A 21,652-nucleotide genomic window follows, 5' to 3' on the forward strand; every position below is an offset into this window, starting at 1 on the left:
GCTGCCAGGAGGTGCGCTGATGTAGGCAACACATGCACTGGAACTTGAACATGTGGAGGACGGTTATGTTAAGCGATGAGAAAGATTCTGCTTATGGCAGCTGGATCGTAGGGTCAAAGTGTGGAGAAGACGCAGAGAACACTATGCTGATTGCTGCACCAACAGAGTGACATCTTTTGGTGAAGGCTGTGTGATGGCGTGGGGCGGCATTTCTCTCACTGGAAAACGAGGCTTGTCATAATTTGAGGTAATCTCAATGCAGAGAGATATTGAGATGAGATTCTGCAACCAGTGGCAATCCCATATCTCCACAGTCTGGGACTGAACTCTATCCTCCAAGATGATAATGCTTGATAATGCCCCCACAGAGCAGGGTTTGTCAGAAACTACCTCCAGAATTTGGGAGTGGAGATGATGGAATGGCCTGCCAGCAGTCCTGACCTCAACCCCATTGAACACTTGTGGGATCAGCTTGGGCGTGCTGTTCTTACCAGAGAGAACAACACAACCACGTTGCCTGATTTACGACAAATGCTGGATGAAGAACGGGATGCCTTTCCACAGTGTGACCAGGCTGGTGACCAGCATGAGGAGGAGGTGCCAGGCTGTTGTGGTTGTGTATGGTTCTTCCATACGCTACCAAGGCTCCTGTTTGTTAAATTAATAAATTGTTAAATTGCCAATATGTCTTGTTTCTTCAGACTTCAATCATCCAATCCACCAAACAACACCAAACAAGAGTCAATAGCAGAATAAATTGTTTGGCATTAGCAGAGAAGATTTGGCAAATTTTTCATAGCCGAAACCCACATACTCAGCTTTGCTGCTCATCCCACAAATGCATGTTCCTTACATATGTGGCATAATTTAAAAGGGAAACAAACAATCTTTCCAATAGTATAAGATTTATTGCCAAGAAGCATTGTTACAACAAAGAAATAATCTACCAAACACAAATTTCCTTACTTATTGTACACAGTCCTGTGTAGGTTTTATCTGGTGGAGGGCTGTGGATCTGTGCATAGAAAAAAAAACAGAACAACCACTGAAAAATAGAAAACAGCTGCGATGCCCACGTAGGAAAGTGTAGCAGCTTTAGGTGATTATAATGGATGTACCCAGCTGTGGGCATGCTGCAGCAGATGTGTTGCTCCATGTGCATGCCATATGTATTTAGGCCGTCACTTGATTTGATACAATAACACACCGAAAAATTTATTTGTAGACTGGATTATTACTTTTATATTTCATCTGTAATTTATAAACCTTCAGTCCAAGGAATATCATCACATGTTCCTTGAGGTTCTGAGGACCAACTCAAGAGTGAATTGTTATTATGATGGTTATGATCATCAGCTGTGAAAAATTCAATAGCATTATGTCATGGAAACTTGAGCTTAGATTGTTGTACCTTTATTCATGGTGGATTGTCTGTCCTGGACCTGGTCCTGCATGTCACTGGCATTGTTCTGTTCTCCAAACTTGGACTGCAAGGCAGAGAACTGATATTATTTGTTAAGTATTCACGCTAAAATTGAAGTTAGTATAAAAACATTCCAATACACATCCAAAACTGCTGATTGAACAGAATGCATTAAACAATGCATTACAGTGTATAGTCATGAGGGGGTCATGTTTAAATGTCTGGTATACCTGTCATGGCAGAAGCAATACATCACTTGCAGACACAGTGAAGGATGGATCACACTACCAAAAATATCACCCTAAAATCATCCCTGAACAAGCAGCAAAACACCCTCAAACACAAAGTTGAGAGTCCAAAATTGATACATTTTTCTCGCGTAGTATAAACTTCTCCACAAAAGAATTCAACATGGTGTTGGTCACAGGACTGGGCTGGATGGAAAAAATACTCTGCCATGAAAAAATGGTATGACTCATTGTCCAGTTACATGAAAAGGTGAAAGCGGTCATTACAATGCTTCCAGCACAGCCTATATCATCAGAATGCATGAGTGACTGTGCTAAGTAGCATGACTCCACCACCAAGACACTACACAAATGGACACTATGAGAATTCGAATGATGATTCTTAATAACATGGTGATAGTGAAGTACTAGTTGAATTATTAATAATACCATGTAATTGATAAAGTAAATATCTGGGTAGCATGAGACTGACATAAATGCAGGTAATAAGGGGCCAAAAGCAATGTGTACATTGCTTTAACACATTTAAAAATAGTGCAATGCAATATTTGTATTATGAAATGGTAATATTGTGACATTAATAGGGTAATAACCGGATAATAATAAGGTAATATGCATTGATAGTTTTACAATATTATAAGCGACCAAATCACATTAAATTTCTTGGAAACCAAAATCAGTAATTTTCATATTATAACACTGGCATTAATCCTCCCTTATGTTTCAAACATTCCCTTTTACTTCAAGGTAATGCGGTGCAAATTATTAAATAATGCTGTGAATTGTTGCCTGGAAACACTTGTGATAGTTTCTGTTTAATAACCATGTAACAGGCTAGCAAAATGTTAAACCACCTCGTTTTACTACATTCAATTCCTCATACTGAAAACCAAGAACCAGGGAAACATATATGGTAATTTTGAATTTAATAACCATGAATCAAGCACAGGTGTTATGTCTATTATACTTACACTGACATTACTGGGTACTGGTACTTAAATTATCCAATGCATCTTAACTTAAGTATCTGAAACTCCCACAATTGTATCCAGTGCATAATTACGATGCCTCTTGATGTTTAGTTTCTTATAATAATACCATGAAATGACATAGTCACAGGTAGTTCAGCATTTTGCAGTTCTGATTCATGTTTATTAGACAGGAATTACCTTGAGAAACTATCAAGTCTCAGCATCAAACAGCACTTAGTAAATATATAGTAATAGTGTTAATAGCAGTAGCCATATTACCAAAGTACATTGGCCACACTCAGTGTGTTTTTGTGTGTTTCTACAACATGACCTACATACTACTACTATGTGGCCAGTACTACATACTACAGGTAAGATAGGTAAGAAAAACTAAAGGAACTGCATACTATATTTATGGCTTACTACAGATGGTGCATACTATTTCTTGTACTACACATACTGCACACAATATGTACATACAGTATCTGAGTCATCAAGGTACACTGGACACTGTCTCTACTACATGCACTACATATAGCAGTGACTACATACTACAAGTACTTCATACTGTACGTAAAAACAGTTGGAACAGTAGTAGTAGCAGCAGTAGTAAAAGCATATGATGGATGCAAAACGCTGATATATAATGTTGATATATTGTTCAAATGGAGCTTGTACTGGCATCTTTCAAACACACATGCTTTATTGGCATGGATGTTTGTAAAACAATATCGCCAATGCCTCAGATACAATCAAATGAAGAAGATTATTGATTTCCTCCCAATATGAACTCTCATCGATGTTTGTGATACGACCAACGATGGTGGTGTCGTCTGCATACTTCACAATAGAGTTCTCCAGATGTCTGGGTGTGCAGTCATGGGTGAACAGAGTGAACAGGAGGGGGCTGAGCACACAGCCCTGGGGGGCTCCGGTGTGAACACTAATGTAGAAGAGATGTGACTGCCAATCCAAACTGTCTCGGGTCTGCATGTGAGGAAGTCCATTATCCAGTTGCAGAGTGTTGTACTAAAGCCCAGAGTGTTACAGTGTACAATCAGCGTCATGGGAGAGATTGTAGGAGTAAATGGGGATTTTATTGGCTCTCCCTTTATTTGGAGGCTCAATGAGCCAAATGTGTAAGTCTGTTTGACTAAATATGTGTGCGACTCGTGCCAGTATTGCTACATTTTGATGTGTAAATTGTGTATGTTGAGTGAAAATTGGACAATATTTTACACCTCCTCTACACTCTGAACACACTGCCTTTGATCTCTTCCAATCTAGCTCCCAAAATTCGGTCTCATAGAAACCTATTTTTAAAATTTGCCACAGTTTTTTGTGATTTTTGTGAAAACGGCTTGGCACATCTCTGAGAAACAAATCACAGCACACCATTCTCAGTCATTCTGCACATTTTGATGCATTTTTTGTGTATGCGGTGGCAACCCGTGGGAGAAGTTGTGCAGCAAAAAATGTGGTGGAAGATGAGGAATAAAAAGACCAATACCAATACCATATCAATATATACAATACAAATAATATACAGTGCACCTGTACATTGCACTGCAGACACCCTAAATTATTATTTCATGATTATCAAACCGTAACAGCACTATTGCCATGTTATTACTGAGCTATTACGAACTCTTTACCTCTCTCTCTTTTTTTGCACACACACACACACACACACACACACGCATATATACATATATATATATATATTTATATATTAGTGCTGGGCATAGATTAGTTGCAGTGAGATTAATCTAGATTAATCTCACTGCAATCCTGTAGTTAATCTAGATTAATCTAGATTAAAATTATAGATTTGAATTTTGCCAAAGACATTCAAAATAATATCTATCTATCTAAATGATGAAAATGCATCACAAACTGCTTGAGAAAGCTGTTCTACTATAATATTTGGTAAAGAAAAATAATGTTCCATAAGATTTACTTTGGTGTTTAACTTTTTTTTATTTTGTTAAACACAGACATTTAGGAACACAGGTTCTGTCTCCATGTGGAAAAAAGCTTTTTCCTGCTAACTGGAATGAACAGCAGAGGGTGCAGCCTCTGATAACATGACCCTAATTGAACTGTGGGCCTACATTAGAGGTCATGAAGAAGACCATTAACAGTCAGTAGCTTTGTGACACGGCTTGAGCCAATCACTCCAGTCTCTGCTACTCCTTTTTTCCACCAGTCACTCAGGCAGACCAGCTTCCGCCTTGTTCACGCCCCCCTCCGCGTAATTCGACCAGGTATACATCTGCGCTTAAACAACAAAGTGAAACTGGTGCCTTGCTCACTGTATAGACCCAACTTAGTGAATAGTTTATCGCGCGATAATTTGCTTATCGCGCGATAAGAATCCCGCGTTAACGCAGCACGTTAACGCCGTTAACGGCCCAGCACTAATATATATACACACACACATATACATACATACATACATACATACATACATATATATATATATATATATATATATATATATATAGCTATATACGTGTGTGTGTGTGTGTGTGTGTGTGTGTGTGTGTGTGTGTGTGTGTGTTTGTTTGTTTGTTTGTACATCTTCTGACACAACTTCTAGTGGTAGAGGAAATTAAAAAGAGCAAAGGGCAAACTACCACTCCTGGAATAAGTGTTTTGGGAAGTGAAACACAGGATCATATGGGGGCACAGAAGGATAATGAAAGGCAATGGTTGGAGTGCTTTCACATATGGAGGTTTTTTAAAAGAGGAGGAACTTGGTGGTATGGATAGTCTCTGGTGGTTATATGTTTAAAAGATGACATGGGTGAAGCAAGGGCAGGACAGGGGCATAAATGCCCAAATACCTTTCTGATGTGAGAATCTTCACCATCAAGGATATCATCAGCGAGGCCCAAGCTGTGTAACCAGGCAGTGCTGTCAAAGGGCAGGGGAGGGATCGAGGGAGGAAAGACAGGGGAGGGCTCCATAGGGTAATAGGACTTGGGAAGGGGAGGCCTTGGGGGAACACTTTCCTAGATCAACATAAGGGCAAGGGGGGTGGTGGGTGGGGGGGGGGGGGGGGGTAGGATAGGTGGAAGAGTGATAATAAGCCAGGCAAAGTGCAGAGCAGAAAGGACTCATGAGAATGAATCTGTGGAATGAGGTCTTTGTTGTCATTAAGGAGTTGATGTGAAAATCCCCAGGTCGTCAATGAAATACCTGACCTGAATGCTTCTGTGAATGCTAATATCATAAACAGTATATATATATATATATATATAAGATAACATGCTCTATGTTTTTATGTGACAGCAAACCCATAAACATAATAATAACTTTGGTATATATTATGGTAGATATTCTGGCTTTCAAGACTCATGGCATTCAATCTCCCAAATCTTTTTGTGAGTCAGGCCAAAGCACAAAAGTGCCAAAGGGTGTAGTTAAGAAGATACGGCAGGGTTGCTTGCAAATTCTTTTGGTTCCATGAGATTTCTGTAGAGCAGTTGAAGAATGTGTGCTGGCAACTGAAAGGTTAGAGTAGTTCTTTCTGCAAAGGCAATGAACCACCGCACTGATAGCTTTAACAAAGGGGACACAAATGATGTCATGATATCCTTTACCAATGACAAAAAAATATTTGTAATATATATTTACAATATTACAAATCTAATTAGATTGAATGTGAAATTATCAGAATCATTTATGACATGCTGGTTATCCTTTTCCTTAAAGATGGGTCTGCATGAACACTTTTCGTGAGTCACTTGGTGACTCAGACTGTGTTGCAGCACAGATCACTTGAGCAGAGCTAAGTCCTTCTTGATGGCTGGGGTAAGTAATTGGCCTAGCATCTGTAACAGCATGACATGATGACCAAGAAAGTAGCTGATGATGGAGTTGTGTTCCATGGATAGCATCTCTAAAATAAGGGACTGAAGATATGTAAAAATCTGGACTGTTGCCTGATGACAAAACATCAGTTAGGTGTGAGTCCTGGAGAAGAGGGTTCTGGGATTCAGGCATAGAGAAGCATTTGGACAGGTTTCTGAGGCCACCATGGTGTCCTGCGGAGAAGTGATATGGATGGGAGTCTGGATGGATATCTTTTCTGAGGCCAATCTTGACCTCCTGGCTGCAAAGATTTGAAGTAAACTGACTATCCCACTGAAGGTCAGAGTGGGTTTGGGCAGTGTTTGTATGCTCAGTGGTATATTTGGAGTCCTGGCATTTTACGTGGAGAAAATTGATCTGTTCCTCTGCTTTGGCTTTGGCTGGATTTCTGGGTTGGTCAAAGTTTGAGTTGATGTTTTGGTCTGTTTCCTCTATCACAGGGTCTAATCTACCCAAGGACTCCCCAAGGTTTTGGAAAGCTAGGGAGAGCTGAGAAAAGGTGGGTTCATGGGTCTCGTAACCAAAGCAATTTGTATTTTCTGCATAAAGGCTTCTGTCAGGCTCCCTGTAGCTTTTGGGTCTACACCTAGGCTTAGGATCACTTTTGAAACTAACTACTATACATGATTTAGGACGGGGTTTAGTGCTTGATTTTTTAAGCATATCAGGGTTGGTTCTAGAGCCGAAGCATGGGACTGTGCCAGGTTTTGTATTGGGGTTGGCTTCCTGCTGGGTGTGTCCGGTGCTTACCTCCGGGCCCAGCTGTTTGGTGGGGGAGGCCTGGGAGCCGGGCACTGGGGAGAAGGGGCTGAGCGGGCTGGTGAGGCTTACTGAGCTCAGGGGACTGGCAGGACTATTGGTGCTAAAAGAGCCTGATGCACCGCTGGCCACTGTGCAAGAAAAAGACAGGGGATTAATCCATTAGAAGAGACATGATAGCGACACTGGTATTTCCCCTGAACATGATTATTTTCCAGTTTGTTACCTCTGTGCTTGGTTGTGTCAGTGCCTCTGGATAAATTATTCTTGTGCAGTCCCTCTAACACATCCTGGACCCTCCAAAACTCTTTCTGGATGTGTCTACGAACCAGTTCACTCTGCAAGGAGCCAGGAAATATAAAGTTATATAACAAAGGTACACCACTTTCTATTAAAAAACAGTCCCTTTGAAAGTGAGGTAAATGGATTATTCATAAGGACTATCCAGAATCTTGGACATTGTTTTAGGTGGAAATGTATGTGTATATATATATTCTTCAGCATCATAAGAATGATTCAATTCATTTGTATTGCTTTTGTTTTTTGTTTTTTTTAATAATCAAATTTTGAAAGCAAATGATAAAGAACTGTCCTAATTGTAGTTCTCATACACAGCAAATGAGTGATAAATTGCTTTGGAAGTTTCTTAAGCTTATGCTTCTTGTTGTAAACAGCAACACTAAACTCCAAATATCCATTAAAAGGAACAATCTTTCTACATTCCATATTCTGGGCTTTAGGGACAAACAGGGATTATGACAGTGTGACCCTTTACCTGCCCTCCTGCATTGAGCTGCTCCCATAGATCTCCGTGAATGGCGTTGGCCTCATCTTCTAATGCTTCAAACTCCATACGAGTGGTGGTTAAAGCCTGTTAAGGCACAAATGAATGCAGTCATTCTCAGAGAATGTTTCTAACATCTGTTGCTTACATAAATCACTCATGATTGAAAATAAAAGCCTTTCAAGCCTTTCTGATATTAATTCTCTAAAATCTCAGAATGTAATATAAATTTAAATGAATTAAGGTCTTCTTTGTTGCTCATGCTTTCAGTAAGACGACTTGCCATTGTCAACTCCAACTGTCCGCTGTCTGTATCTGCACTCTGCTGTCTGCTCCTGTTTGAGTGTAGAACAGCTTCACCCACACTTAAACACCACATGCAGTATGAGACTGTTTATGTGTCCGCAATAACAGTGGTCTGTGAAACTCGCTACTCCACTGTAATTGAACAAAAGCCCCGTGAGCAATGAGAGTAATATATTATGAAGCCTTATCCATGCAAAAAGTACAGAGGATCTTTTATTTTAAAACAAAAAATAAAATAATTCAAACATTAAGGAATGGCTTGGATGCAGGGACCTGGTTTTCTTAAACCATTGCAGAGCAATTTAACTGTCAAGCACAGTGACTGACTTTATTTTGTGTGTGTGCAGGGGGGTGGGAGGTGCTGCGGATCAGGAGGTGGCACAATGTAGTGACTGGGTGATTCTTACCCCCTCAAATGTTGTTTTACATTCCAAGGAGGTGACACTTGAGCCAAAAAATCTGGGGTTTAGTTACTCTTTAAGTCCACAGTTGTCCATGTGTGCCCCAAGTTGAGTGAGTTTTCCAGTTTAGCAGGGGCATCAAAAATGTATTCAAAGGCAAAAGTGAGTTGGGACCATAGACTGAATATAAAGATGACGACATGAAAGCTCCCCCATAGTGAGGTTATTCAGTCTTGATTGCCCCTGGTGTCTGACTGCAGTACAGGTCCAGTACAGTTTAGTAAATGGTCAAAGGCTGAACTAAAAACTCCTGTACACGCCATATATATTTTTCCCAAAGACGATTTCTGTCACTGAAGGTAGTTCTCATCACCCTTATTAAATTATACAAAAGGGGACTTTTCCACCATAATTGACAGCCATGACAACCATGACAGCCAATCCATGCACTCACATTCAATGGAGCTGCTCACGCTTAGTCGGACGTGTGTTTGGGCGGGAACCCCCCACCGCGGATATCACTTCTGTATAGATGCAGGGCTTCCAATGATATCACCCTTGCAAGATGGCAATGCTCGTATCTCGGATATTTTAACCTCACTTCAGCATAGCAGGGGTAAGTTGAGGCGCGTTGTCCGTCAGTCTATGGTTGGGATGCTTTGTCACGCACAAGCCCAAATACACTGCCAAATCCAATAAATTACTAGTTTGACCATGCCTGAAAACTTTAATGAATTGCTGTGCATGTTAAAGTCCCCAAACATTTTTTTTGAAAATGCAAATTAACACACAAACTCCAAGATAAGAAATTTAGAGTTTGGAGAAAAAGACAACAATTATCCATTAAACTTTAATGAGAATCAAATCAAATTATCCCAACCCTGGCATGCATTTGTGGGTGCTATGGAGCCTACTGGCCAAGGCCAGGTCCTATTACTTTACATTAATTGAAAAATCCTCATGTATTCCTCTTGGAAATAGACTTTTTAAATAAATTTTAAAACAAAAGCACTTCTCTCTTTTTTCTCATAAAATTGACATTACTACGTTTCCTGCATTGATAAGCTAATCTTCTGGATAATTGCTGTCTCTAAATATTGATAACATGTCTGCTCTGCTTTTATTATATTGTTCTGGAACAGCACAGATTCTTTTCAATCTAATAAGCTAACTTAAATGTAGACTTTTTTTTAAGAGGAACTGGATGAAAAATTGCTGCATGAAGAAGTGTGTTTTGATCTTGAGAGGAGGAGTGGACATTATCTTTTTTTGTTACATTTATATAGATAAAATTTATTTCTTCAAGGCTATAGTTGATTGTGAATTTAAGAACTGCAAAGTTGCCATTTAAAAACTGCAAAAACTCTAATAGGGTTCATACAGTGTTTTTTCTTCTAGGTGACCAACTAAAAGACAACCAAAACTGGTTGCCATTTCAATGCCTATAGCTGTACCAGAGATGTGAAGGTATGGAACGTCATTAAAAAAGAAATCGTTCCTCTTCAGGACAAAGGAGGCCAGATTAACTAGAGGGAGTTTTTACTGATCTGGTGTCAAGAAAATGCTTGAGTGTGTCAAGGCCTTGCTGATGGTCAATATTTGTGTATAGGGATTCAATATTTAGAGTGCACATGACTACATCTGAATCAACTGGTGGAAGTATGGTAGTCCACAAAGCTTGAGATTCTCTCTGTTAGACTTCCAGTTTATGAAACAATGGGTCAACAAGGAGGTTGTTGTGGGTTTTTGTGGATTTTAGGTAAAACATACAAAAAGGTTTTTAAAGGAAACTCATTCAGCAGGGAATTTGACTCTTTTTGTGAAATATCTCCATCAAGACAGCCTTCTTCAAGTAATATTCATTGTTCTTAAAGATATTCACTGGTTGGATCACATTTAAACTTTTTATAGAATGGTGTATTTGAAAGTTGTCTGAGAACTTCATTATCATAGTTGCGTTTGTCCATAATAAACTATGAACTTTGATTACTTTTGGTTATGTTATGTTCGCACCAGGAATAAATGTATCCCTTCTTGTAGCCCTTCTCATCTCTTACGAATTTGTCTTTCTTTAGGTCTTTGATTTTATTCTCATATTAAGGTAATTTCATATCAATGTCCTCCATCTCTTTAAGCACATCATTATTTTTCTGAGACTCAAGGTGTTTTCCATTCTTTCGTACCTCATTTTTAAGTTTATTTTCTTCTTCATTAAGGTATTGGATCATGATGGCCATCAGGGCAAAGGAGCACTTGTTGAGAACACCATTCCATGCATTCACAAACACGCTGGGCTGTCCTTACCAAAGGAGGGGGGCTTCAGGATAGGCAGGCCCCATGAGATCATTTCTTTCCTGATGTAGTCGACAGAGTGATTGCATGCCTCTTATTCTGGAGTATCTTCATTCGTGTGAAGTAGAATATCTTTAGGTGGTCCATAGTTTCATAATAATGATTTGTGTTTTACGTGTGTTTTACTTCTTACTGGTTTCTAAGTATGTCTTTTGCTTTTTTTTTTTTTTTTTTTAATTTTCTTTGCACCTAGCACTTTTAATTGATCACTTTAATACCACTTCCCGCTGCTGCTTCTCAGCTCACGACCTAATATGGTGACATTCATGTCTTCTGCAGGACACTCCCCTCACGCCTTGTCAGGTTGTTATTGGTCTAATGTCACATGAATCTCGAACCAACCCACCTTGATAGGTGATCATTTGGTTTGTATATATATATATATATATGTATTTATACGATTGGTTGTATTTATGTAACTTTTTATCTTCTTTTGATTTTTTTCTATTTTAAATCTGCCTATTTAAATGATGTTTGTAATGTGTCTCTTGATGACCCTGATGAAGGCCAAAACGCATCGGTCAAATAAAGCTGTTCCTCAAACTACAAGTGTTGCTGGCTCTTTGACCTTTTTAAGTTTCAAACTCAATTCAAACGTAATTTCATCTGGAGGGCACATACATGAAGTTAGAGACCGGAGGCAGGGAGAGAAAGGAAGACATGCATGTGATAGCTAAAAAAATGTTTGACATGGAGGCATATTAGAGCGAACTCATTGAGTGCCAGCCCTATTATATAATGGAAAGTGGCTTGTGCCAGCTTTTCTGGCCATTTTGAGTCATCTTTCAAGACCCACAGAATATTTTGTACAAAGACTCTGAAAACACCGAATAGCTCAAATGAAAGAAGAAACTCTCTTTTTCATCAAGGAAAAAAAAACGTTTGTTTGCACCTTGTTCCATTCTTGATTTATCTGAAGTTAAATAGAGGCTAGTTTCATCAAAAAGACCACTTTTTTTCTAGAAGGCTGAAAAAAATGCATTTTTGTGAAAGGGAGTCTGTCAAGCAAAACAATGATTTGAATGTTAGAATTTTGCCTTCAATGACATAAAAGACATCTGAAAATTGTATAACAAATGTTTAAATGTGGAAATATGCAAAGTACAGCACAATGCAACAAATCATGGCCCCAGTTCAGAGAGAGAAAACCCACAAAATAGAACCGTAGTCCTATTCCATTATTCCTACCTGCAGTATTTGGGCGACCAGGCCTGCTTTGAACACTCTAATTTTTTCAAAGTAAACGCTTTGGACCCCGCGGGACACTCAGTCCCGAGATCCATGAGAGTTTCTTCCAGCGTCCGCTGGTGAAACTGTCCACTTGACCCTCTCCATTTTTTGGGGGGCATTTTATGCCGATATTGAATTGATGTAGCTTTGTTGCTGTAGTTTTGAATCACCTCCGTAAAGATCGCTCTGCTTTCTGATCCCAGCTACTCCACTTCATGTTTTGATCTACCTTCTTTTGTACTACAACTGCGAATCACAGCAGCCCCAAAATTACACACAGGGAGCATGAGAGCGCCCTCTTGTGTCAGCCGCCGAAAAAACACTTTGACATATATATACGTCAATGGCACTCAAGCGTTGGCTTTTGAATGACGTATATATACGTCAATGGCACTCAACTACAGAAAATAAATATGAGGTTATGTTAAATTAGGTGGAAAGTTGCTACTACAACTGTAACAATTAAACACACACATTACATGACTTACCCAAAACTTTCAATATTTTCTTCTATTTTCATGACATTTTGAGGCCTGGAAAGCATGATTGGGAAATTCCCTGACCAGGTTTTCCATGACCGTGGGAACCCTGAATGCGTAGCATGAATATGTCTGTGAATAGGTATTGCCATTTTGCTATCACCATTTAAAAATAGTACTTCATCAGAAAGTTCCACATAAGCTACAGCCTTCTTGGCTTTTTTTCCATTTTAAAAATGTCTCAGTAGCCTGACTAAGCAATGTTTATGCTCACTGTAGTGTCCCTGGCAAAACGGTGCATGAGCTGAAAATGATGTTATCACATAATTTGTGTAAAAAGTGCTTCGCAAGTTGTCAGTCATCATATCAAACCCATGCCATGTCAAAAAAGAAATATGATACTTAGAAAGCACCAGATGCACACATGCGCCACAGCCACACACACACACACAAACACACCTAAGTGGGTCCTCAGAGTGTTATGCAGTGTCTTACACTGGAGGCCTGGGAGAGCTCCCCTCTGATGTTGATGAGCTGGTTCTGCAGGGTTTCCTTTTTGAACCGTAGCTTCTCCATCGCTAAAGGCTGGTTATGGTACAGCTCCATCTCTTGATGAGTTCCCACCAGTGCTTCCTCTAGGCTGTCCTGGGAACGGCAAGCATGGCGAGGCAGAAAGAAAGAGGCAATTGGTAATGAGCTTTATTGCCTTTTTTTTTTACTTGTCTCAATGACATATAGAGAGAGCTAATCATGGTTTTATTATTATATGTTATCTGTGATGTTGCGGCTTAAAACAGCATCTTTATTTAAACATGCTTGATGCTAGAAAAGTTTAATTATTCTGTTAGTCCTACTAAATCTGGATTTTTCTTGTATACACTGCAGTCGGAGCTAAACTGGCCGAGCCATTCTGCGCATGTTCCATAGTCTCGTCACTGGGCTTTGACCCAGAGGTGGAACAACATAAATTCATGGAAGAAAGTAAGGGGAAACAAAAGAAGATGAAGAAGGGAAGAAAACAAAACAAGACAAAGGTACCAAGTAAAACGTAGAGTACGTTAGAAATGTACAGGGCAGAGAAGTTAGTTGTTGTCACTGTTCAACATGCAACCTGTTTGCCGTTTGCTAACTTGTTTGGTGTGTGATGTTATAGGTCAACCTGAAATAGGTCCAACAGCAACTAGCTGAAAGGGGCATATCTCCAGCAGTGTTAATTTTGGCAGCTATATTAGATTTAGTCTTAGTCTTGACACAAAAATGCTTATTAGTTTTAGTCACATTTTAGTAATTTTATATCCTTCATAGTTTCAGTCTAGTTTTAGTAGATGAAAACTCACGTTTTAGTAGATGAAAATTCATGACATTTTGGTCAACTTTTATTCAAGGTGTTTGTTTTTTTGTATTTAAACTTATCCAGTCAGGCTTGTACAGGTCCAGGAAATTGTGATCAAGGTGACAGGTTGTATAAAAATGTCTTTTAATAAATACAACTACAAATAATTTCTACGTATTTAGAAACTTGCATATCTCCAGCAGTTTTTCCACAGATTTACAGGATAATTTACAAGCACCACTCACTGATCATCATTTGAAAAGCAAAGGACTTGAGAGAACTGGGTTTTGTACCCAGGTTCACTGTAAACTTTGACTTACTGATCTGACTCTGAAGAAGCAGAAAAGTAACTTTATTTACTTTATTTTTTTTTCTAAATCTGCAAAATGTTAGTCTGGAGGTTGAAAAAAGGTCCTCTCACAGAGTCCCTGATTAAAATGAAACTTGTAGCAGTTCATACTGTTTATATATAGCAGAGCCTCCTACCTGTCAGACGCTGTGCAGGGAAAATATGCAAAGAGCTGCTCGCTCTGCTGGGGTTCACCGGCTAACAAACAGAGCTAAACGCTAACAGCTTCTGCTGCATAACAAACTCCACAAATACAGATAACAGCTCCATTATCCACAGTCAGACACACACAGCTGACTATATACTGCTGAACTACAGCTCACAGCTTGCACCAACAGCTGAAGCTGCTCCAGTGTGAGTGTTTGCAGGCTGACCAAACATCCTAGTGCTGACTTTTTACGGGAGTGTCCAGCCAGCCAGCGCTCCAATCTCATACTGTTGCTCATGCTGTGTTAGAAAATAATTGCATGCACAGCTGTTGTTTGCTGTTCTGTTCTCCTCTCCTCTCATTTTGAATGTCTGATGATAGTCCACTGACTTTTTTGTCTAGTCCTGTCTCCACCTACCATTGTGGAGTCAGACATAGGCCTACTTCTGTCAATAAATTGAATCTCCCCCAGTGCTTGCATACTGGGACAAGGACAGTAGTCCAATTGAATGGCCTAATCAAGCTATAACTGCAGCTCCACTTAACTTTGTATGGACACGTACTGAGTGAGTGGGTGCATGTTATCACAATCGACTGTAAATGTCCACTCTGTGGTCATTTAAGATGCTGTACATACTGTAGTTGTTGTTTTGGATTGTGAGCGACAAATTATTAGAAACACCTTTCAATATAAAGCAGTCATATGCAACAGCACCACACAGCCTCAGAAAAATAACTGTCAATAGTCACCTCGCTAATGTATGTCCTGCCAAACACTTAACATGTTGGGTAAAGTTGTATTCATTCATTTCTTAAATTAAATGTAACAGTTTTTATTTAATTTTTATAGTTAATGAGTATATATCCCTTTTCCCTTTTGGGTTTTATTCAGAAAAACAAATCCTCACATCTGGTAAAAAGGGTTAAAAGCACTTTGGTTACCTGTAAAATATAAAACTTTTCTTCATCACATAACAATGTGAAAAATGATGTAGGCCTACCTTGTCCATTCTTAGTCTGTGGACAACAGCCTCGTGGTCTTTCAAAATACGGTTCTGCTCACATAGCCGACCCAGAAGTTTCTGTGTCAGACAGGACATCAGGTCGTTACCACATATGTTATGTGAGAAGACAAAATAAAGCGAAAAATTACAAACTTGTATCCGTGTGAGTGTATGCGTAGATTAAAGGGCCAAAAGTATATGAACCCCAGGGCCCGGTTGTTCATAAAAAATAATCTGGATCACAGCAATTCAGATTTGGAAATCCCATGTTTTGCTTATCAGGGACCGCTAATCTTAGTTTTGTGCAATTAGAGTTAATAAAACTTAAATGACAAATGAAAGTTAAATTTCAGTAATTTTGTCAACATTTTCATTTAAATGTTTGTTAAGTTACTATCTATCACTGCATAAGGTCACACAATGGTGGCCCACTGATGAAGGCATTCACTTTCAATAAGACCACATCTATAATGCATTATGAAGGCATTCATAGTGAATTATAATGCATTCATAATGCTTTATGAATACACTCAACACACATAATGCAAACTGATGCACTATATCAAAAGTCATAAACCATTATAGATGTGCCTCATAGTGATTTATAAGTGGCAAGGGTCTTATGGATGCTCTTGACTTGCTATAAACTAGAGGTTGACTGCATTATAAATATGTATAGTCACTTATTCACACATCAACAATTAAGTTTAGTAAGGACACATAGTGTGCTATAACAATCCATGCTGTATTATTAGTTATCATTGTATGTGTTAAGTAAAGTGAGGTACATATTGATGCATTTATAATAATTTTTGCTTCATCACAATGTTTCATTGTCATTTTCATACATTTTTAAGAATATATGCCGTGTCGTAAGTGATTAATGCCTACCATACATGAGAATACTTTCAAAATAAATTAAAAAGACTGAATTCTGACAATGTGTCAAAGAACTTTTAGAACTTTTAGAATTAGATTTCACAAAGACTGGGGATCTTGCAGCATCAGAGGAGGACAGAAACTGTTGCAGCCCTTGAAATCTTCAGTGAGTAAACTATATGCTGTAGCTAGCTAGCTAACCACTGTCCCCATACCAAACAGGCTATTTGCAAGCTAAGTTAGCCACTGGAATGTTTGCTATTAGCCTACAAGCTAACCATATGATTTACCTGAAGATTACTTGGTTCAAAAATACGTGATTACCTGATATATGAATTTTGAAGCTAGCAATCTTTAGTTGAACCATACGATTATCTTGCAGGCTAATGGTAAACAATCCAGTAGCTAAAGTTAGCTTACAGAATCCCCTGCTGTGGTTAGCTCGCTAACTTATAGCATGCAGCATACTCACCAGGGATTTCAGAGCTGTAAATCTGTCCACTTCTTTGTTCTTCAGTCCTTAGTGGTACAATGGGAGGCCATGTCAAAGAGGCACTCTTTATCTCCGCTCAAATCAAGCCCCCAGGAAGTGCGCCACCCTCTGAAGCAAAATTTACATAGTGGCCGAAAGTGGAACTACAGCGTCACGTGATGCACACTGGCCCAGAAAGACTTTTCCCTGTATGTTAACATTGGGAAAGAGACCTCCTTAAATCACTGGATAATTTTTTTTGAGACATGTTGACTTTTCAGAATGCATTTTTTTATAGCCATTATTAAAAACATTAAGTCCTAAAGATTCGGTCTTTCTCCAGACATAAAATGAACACGCATCGGACCCGCGGGACACATGAACGCGCGTGTAACTCTAAGAGTTTCTGACACAGCACAGGCTTCGTACCGGCTGTAGTAATGGATATTTTTGCTGTAATTCATCATTTTTTAATCACAATTCATAATTTTAACCATTTTACAACACATCCATACGCTGTTGGCTGTAAAGCTGTAATATGGTCGTCTTACCGTGTCTGTATCAGAGACCGTATATACAGTCTACAGTCTGTATTCAAACTACCGGTTATCAGTGAGCAGCGCGGAGTTCTAGTGACAGTTACTAAACGATACTGAACGTAGTATTTTTAAAAGTTGAGCTGTGTAATAAAACAGGGGGCAATATTACAAGCACCACCTTTTATTACCTTTTTATGGGAACGACACATTCCAATTCTGTTAATTTGATTTCTCCAGTCGTGATTACAATATGATTCCCTGATGAGAATCCATTTTTTGCAATTTACTTTACTGAAAGGCTTAATAGATAGCCTAATCTGTTCTTTTATCACTGTCACAGTTAAACAAATGAGGTGCAAAATATAAATACATGTACATAAATTCAATCATAAAAAAGTTTTACTATGTTTTTGTCCGGAAATCTACCCTTATCCAGCCCTCTGCTAGGATCAGGATAAGCTTGATTGTTGTGGATCAAAAGTATCCCTATCCTGCTAAAAAGTTTTGAACAAAATGTACTGAGGGTTCTTAATTATTTGTTGTCCTTTTGACTAACCAATTTTCAACATTTGCCAAAATCCAACCAGATTACTTCTAAACAACTAGGCCCTGAACATACTTTTGGCCATGTAGTCACTTTGAAAAAAGTGTTCATCTGTGTGTAAGAGTGTGTTTGTGTGTTTGTTATGTTCAGTGTGTCTCTTACACTGGTTTCAATCTCATTAAGCTTCAGTGTGGGGTGTAGCTCTCTGCTGTACACATCATGGAAAGGAGGAACCTGTGAAAACAAACATAAAACAAATCATTTCAATGACCAATATTAATCAGACAGTATAGACACAGCGAGAGATTGTTCCTCATTCTAATGAATGGAAAGCTTAATTTGTTTAAGTGATGAAAGTCATCAAGATCAACATTTCTTTGTTGGCAGTGAAATGATTTCCCTGGCTGTTTTCACTGAGCTATTAATGATTCACTGTAAAATCTGACCAGTTGATTTTGCCTAAAAAATAGGAAACTGATTTCCTTGAAAAAATGTACGTAAATATAACAATTAGTCTTAAATTATGCTTACTTATCTAACTGTTGAGGTGACTTTATATATTTACTTGTTTTTCTAAGATGTTGCAACTTAAAAATGACAGGTTTAAATAAATCTAAATAAATAAATAAATCTTTTTAGTGTGAGCAAATTCAATAAACTAATTTTCTGTATTCTGCTGGCTGCAACTAGGCAATCATATTTGGATATTCTGAAACAAAACAGACTTTGACAATCTACAGACTTCATCACTGGCAAAAAAACCCTTTTTGGATGATCAAGTTTAGTCAGATTAACTTTGTTTACTGAAGTTGCACTTAGAGAGAATAAGATGATTCCACTTGTCATTTTTTAGTTGCAATAGCTTCACAAAGTAAATACAGCTAAATTTGGAGTAAACTTAACAGATATAAAGTAAACATACATCATGGTTATGGATTATATTTACTTTTCTTTTTCAAGGCAATCCTTTTCCAAGATTATGTTAAGTAAGATCAACCTGTCAGAATTTATAGTGTTTTTTCCAGGCCTGAGCCTCATTTGTAAACTCAGAAGCTCTTTGGTTCATGTGTCAGAATGAAGAACTGTATTTCAACCAAAAGTTTTCTTCTCTGCCCTGCCAGCACATCCACATTAACAACATGTCTTTCAAAGATCTGTGATTGAACTGGAATATTTTGTATAACTTAGAAGTATTAGTGATTCTTGAAAACAATCATTACAACAGCACCATGCAAAGAGGCATGGACAGGAAAGTGATTGTTCTCACTTTTGTGGATGTGACAAATTAGCTTAATGACTCTTGAAAGGGGTTCCAAATGGGCTGGAAATACTGTGTAAAAATCTATGTTGTAAGCTGAGAGAGGTCAACAAAACTGTACAAGGTAAGGTACAGCTGTGTTTTTAGCAGATCTACAGGCATGCAAAACTGCCTTTGAACAGAGTCCAAAAGGGTGAATGTAATCTCTGTGTGAGACTGGAAACATACAAACAAAGGTTGGATGGAGTCAGGAGGACACTGTGATGGATGACATGCTATTCACCCTCAATTTGGACATGTTTGTTTAATGCATACAGAGGCTCTTATCATAATACATAGTCATTAAATAATTTTCTCTTTTCAAAAACCTCAATGCCTATTTAAATTTAATTTAATTTAATTTAATTAATGTAAATAATTTGTCTTGTATTTATTTATTATTGATGCAAGTACCTTTTAGCCCAGATCAGTATCTGGCTGCAGAGGTCTCTGTCAGGCTGGGTATGGCCTGGCTCCAATCAGATGGTTTAAGGTTTAGGTTAGATATGACTGAGGTTTAGGTTAAGAGTCAGTAAGTCGATGGAATGATTTGTGGCAAATAATCAGAAATGCTACCTAAGCCAAGCAGAAGCAGAGAGTATGATATGCTCTTATAAAGGAATGATGGAGAAAAACAAAACCATGAATCTTTAGACTGTGAGTGACAGTATGGACTACATGCAAACAAGACAAGGGCCAAAGACAAGAGAGGCAGGCATACCTGGTCTACTAGTGGTTTAAACAGGCCTTTGAACAGGCCAGGAAGAAGAATGAAATTTGACAAGACTGGACAAGCCAACACTTGCCTAGGAATTTCCTAATTAGTACCAAAGTCAAAGATACACTTCAGGGCCCAGATTTTGGCTTTTGAATGGATTGAACCTTGAAAATGGGTGCTTCAAAAGAAAGAAGGGATTATTAAATTGTATTAGATCTCATGATCTACTTTGGTTTTGATCTGAGTCAAACCCTTAGTGTGTTTTTCAAAATGTATTTCTATGATCGGAATATATCTGTCTATCTATCTATCTATCTATCTATCTATCTATCTATCTATCTATATATATATAATTTTTTTTTTCTAACTGAAGGCTGGATTCAGAGTGGCTTTCAGGATTAATAAAGATAATAGATATGTGGTGTTCTCACAGCAGGTATGTATGTTTCGGTGAGTGCGAATGTCACCACAGACCATTGTCTGACCTCATTCGGTGATAGAAAGTGACTTAGCAGACATTTATTTAAATAAAAATTGTTGACATAATTACTAAAATTTTATCTTTCATTCATCACTTTACATTAATTCCAATGACACAGTCAACAGTAGTTTCTAACAGTTGCATTCCCAATGCTGAGTCTGTCCCTGTAAATACAAACACTTAGCAGCAGTAATCCCACACTAGCTATTCTACCTGTTGGTCTTTACATACTGTAGCAGAAGCCTACAATGTAGTCCTGTTTTAGGGTACTATTTATCCAGATTTGGTAATCTCTAAAAGTTTGTATCTGGATCAGGATGATCAGATCAAATATTGCTTTGGAAATCAAAAATAGGATGACTGGAACAACAATGGAACTCTGTTAGGGTGAACTAATATTTATTTTTTAAAGCAAACTCATAATCAAGCATCCTTGGGAAGGAAAAAAGAAACACAGGAGAGGAGACTGTCATCGGGAATGAAGGAGGGAAGAACCCTCAAACACTGACAATGTTATCCGTGATTGGAAAACAATGTATGAAATATGGAAACAAACAGTATTGTGTGTTTGTCCTACCTGTTGGTCTAAGTAATCCAGGTTGCGCTGGAGCTGTAGGTCTAATATGTCCTCCTGAGCCAAGCAGCAGCAACAGCAACACACATAAAAGTCACACAAACACACAGTGTGCAGAAAGAAGGCTTTCAGATAAGACAGCAGTGGAGCAAAGCACCATGACCAATCTGCCAATCACACCGAGGTTCAACAGCTCCTGGCCAATCATCAACTCTGACACTTTAAACACAGTTAAATGGCTAAGAGTTGCTCATCTCACTGTACTTGAATGTTTTTGAACAATCACAACAACAGACAAACAAATAAAAACAAGACATTTTGAATGTCATTACAACTCTCTATTGCTAGCTTGTTCTAGGACTTTCTTTACATAAAATGACTATCTAAGGCATACCCAAAGTAAGCTGGAAGCACTCCTCGGCTTATCGTTCAAAATATACTATATGTGGGTCCACACATTATTGGTTATTAAAGTCAGATCA

At 38.4% G+C, this 21,652-nt stretch overlaps 1 protein-coding gene across 4 annotated transcripts in view; it reads right to left on the minus strand.

The window, feature by feature from the left end:
• The window catches only part of plekha6 (pleckstrin homology domain containing, family A member 6), a 101,089-nt gene that overhangs the window by 20,437 nt on the left and 59,000 nt on the right, over positions 1–21,652 (minus strand). For 3 of the 4 annotated variants that reach the window (XM_042497942.1, XM_042497934.1, XM_042497916.1), the window contains 9 exons: positions 21,174–21,227; positions 18,263–18,334; positions 15,664–15,744; positions 13,328–13,477; positions 8,056–8,151; positions 7,507–7,618; positions 7,272–7,411; positions 5,492–5,659; positions 1,412–1,487 (listed from right to left, as the gene is read on the minus strand). In XM_042497942.1, coding sequence (XP_042353876.1) covers positions 1,412–1,487; positions 5,492–5,659; positions 7,272–7,411; positions 7,507–7,618; positions 8,056–8,151; positions 13,328–13,477; positions 15,664–15,744; positions 18,263–18,334; positions 21,174–21,227 — 949 coding nt within the window. The remainder of the gene's footprint in view (positions 1–1,411; positions 1,488–5,491; positions 5,660–7,271; positions 7,412–7,506; positions 7,619–8,055; positions 8,152–13,327; positions 13,478–15,663; positions 15,745–18,262; positions 18,335–21,173; positions 21,228–21,652) is intronic. The other variant, XM_042497925.1, reaches the window with a different exon arrangement.

This window comes from Plectropomus leopardus, chromosome 2, assembly GCF_008729295.1.
Source record: "Plectropomus leopardus isolate mb chromosome 2, YSFRI_Pleo_2.0, whole genome shotgun sequence".
NCBI classification, from domain to species: domain Eukaryota; kingdom Metazoa; phylum Chordata; class Actinopteri; order Perciformes; family Serranidae; genus Plectropomus; species Plectropomus leopardus.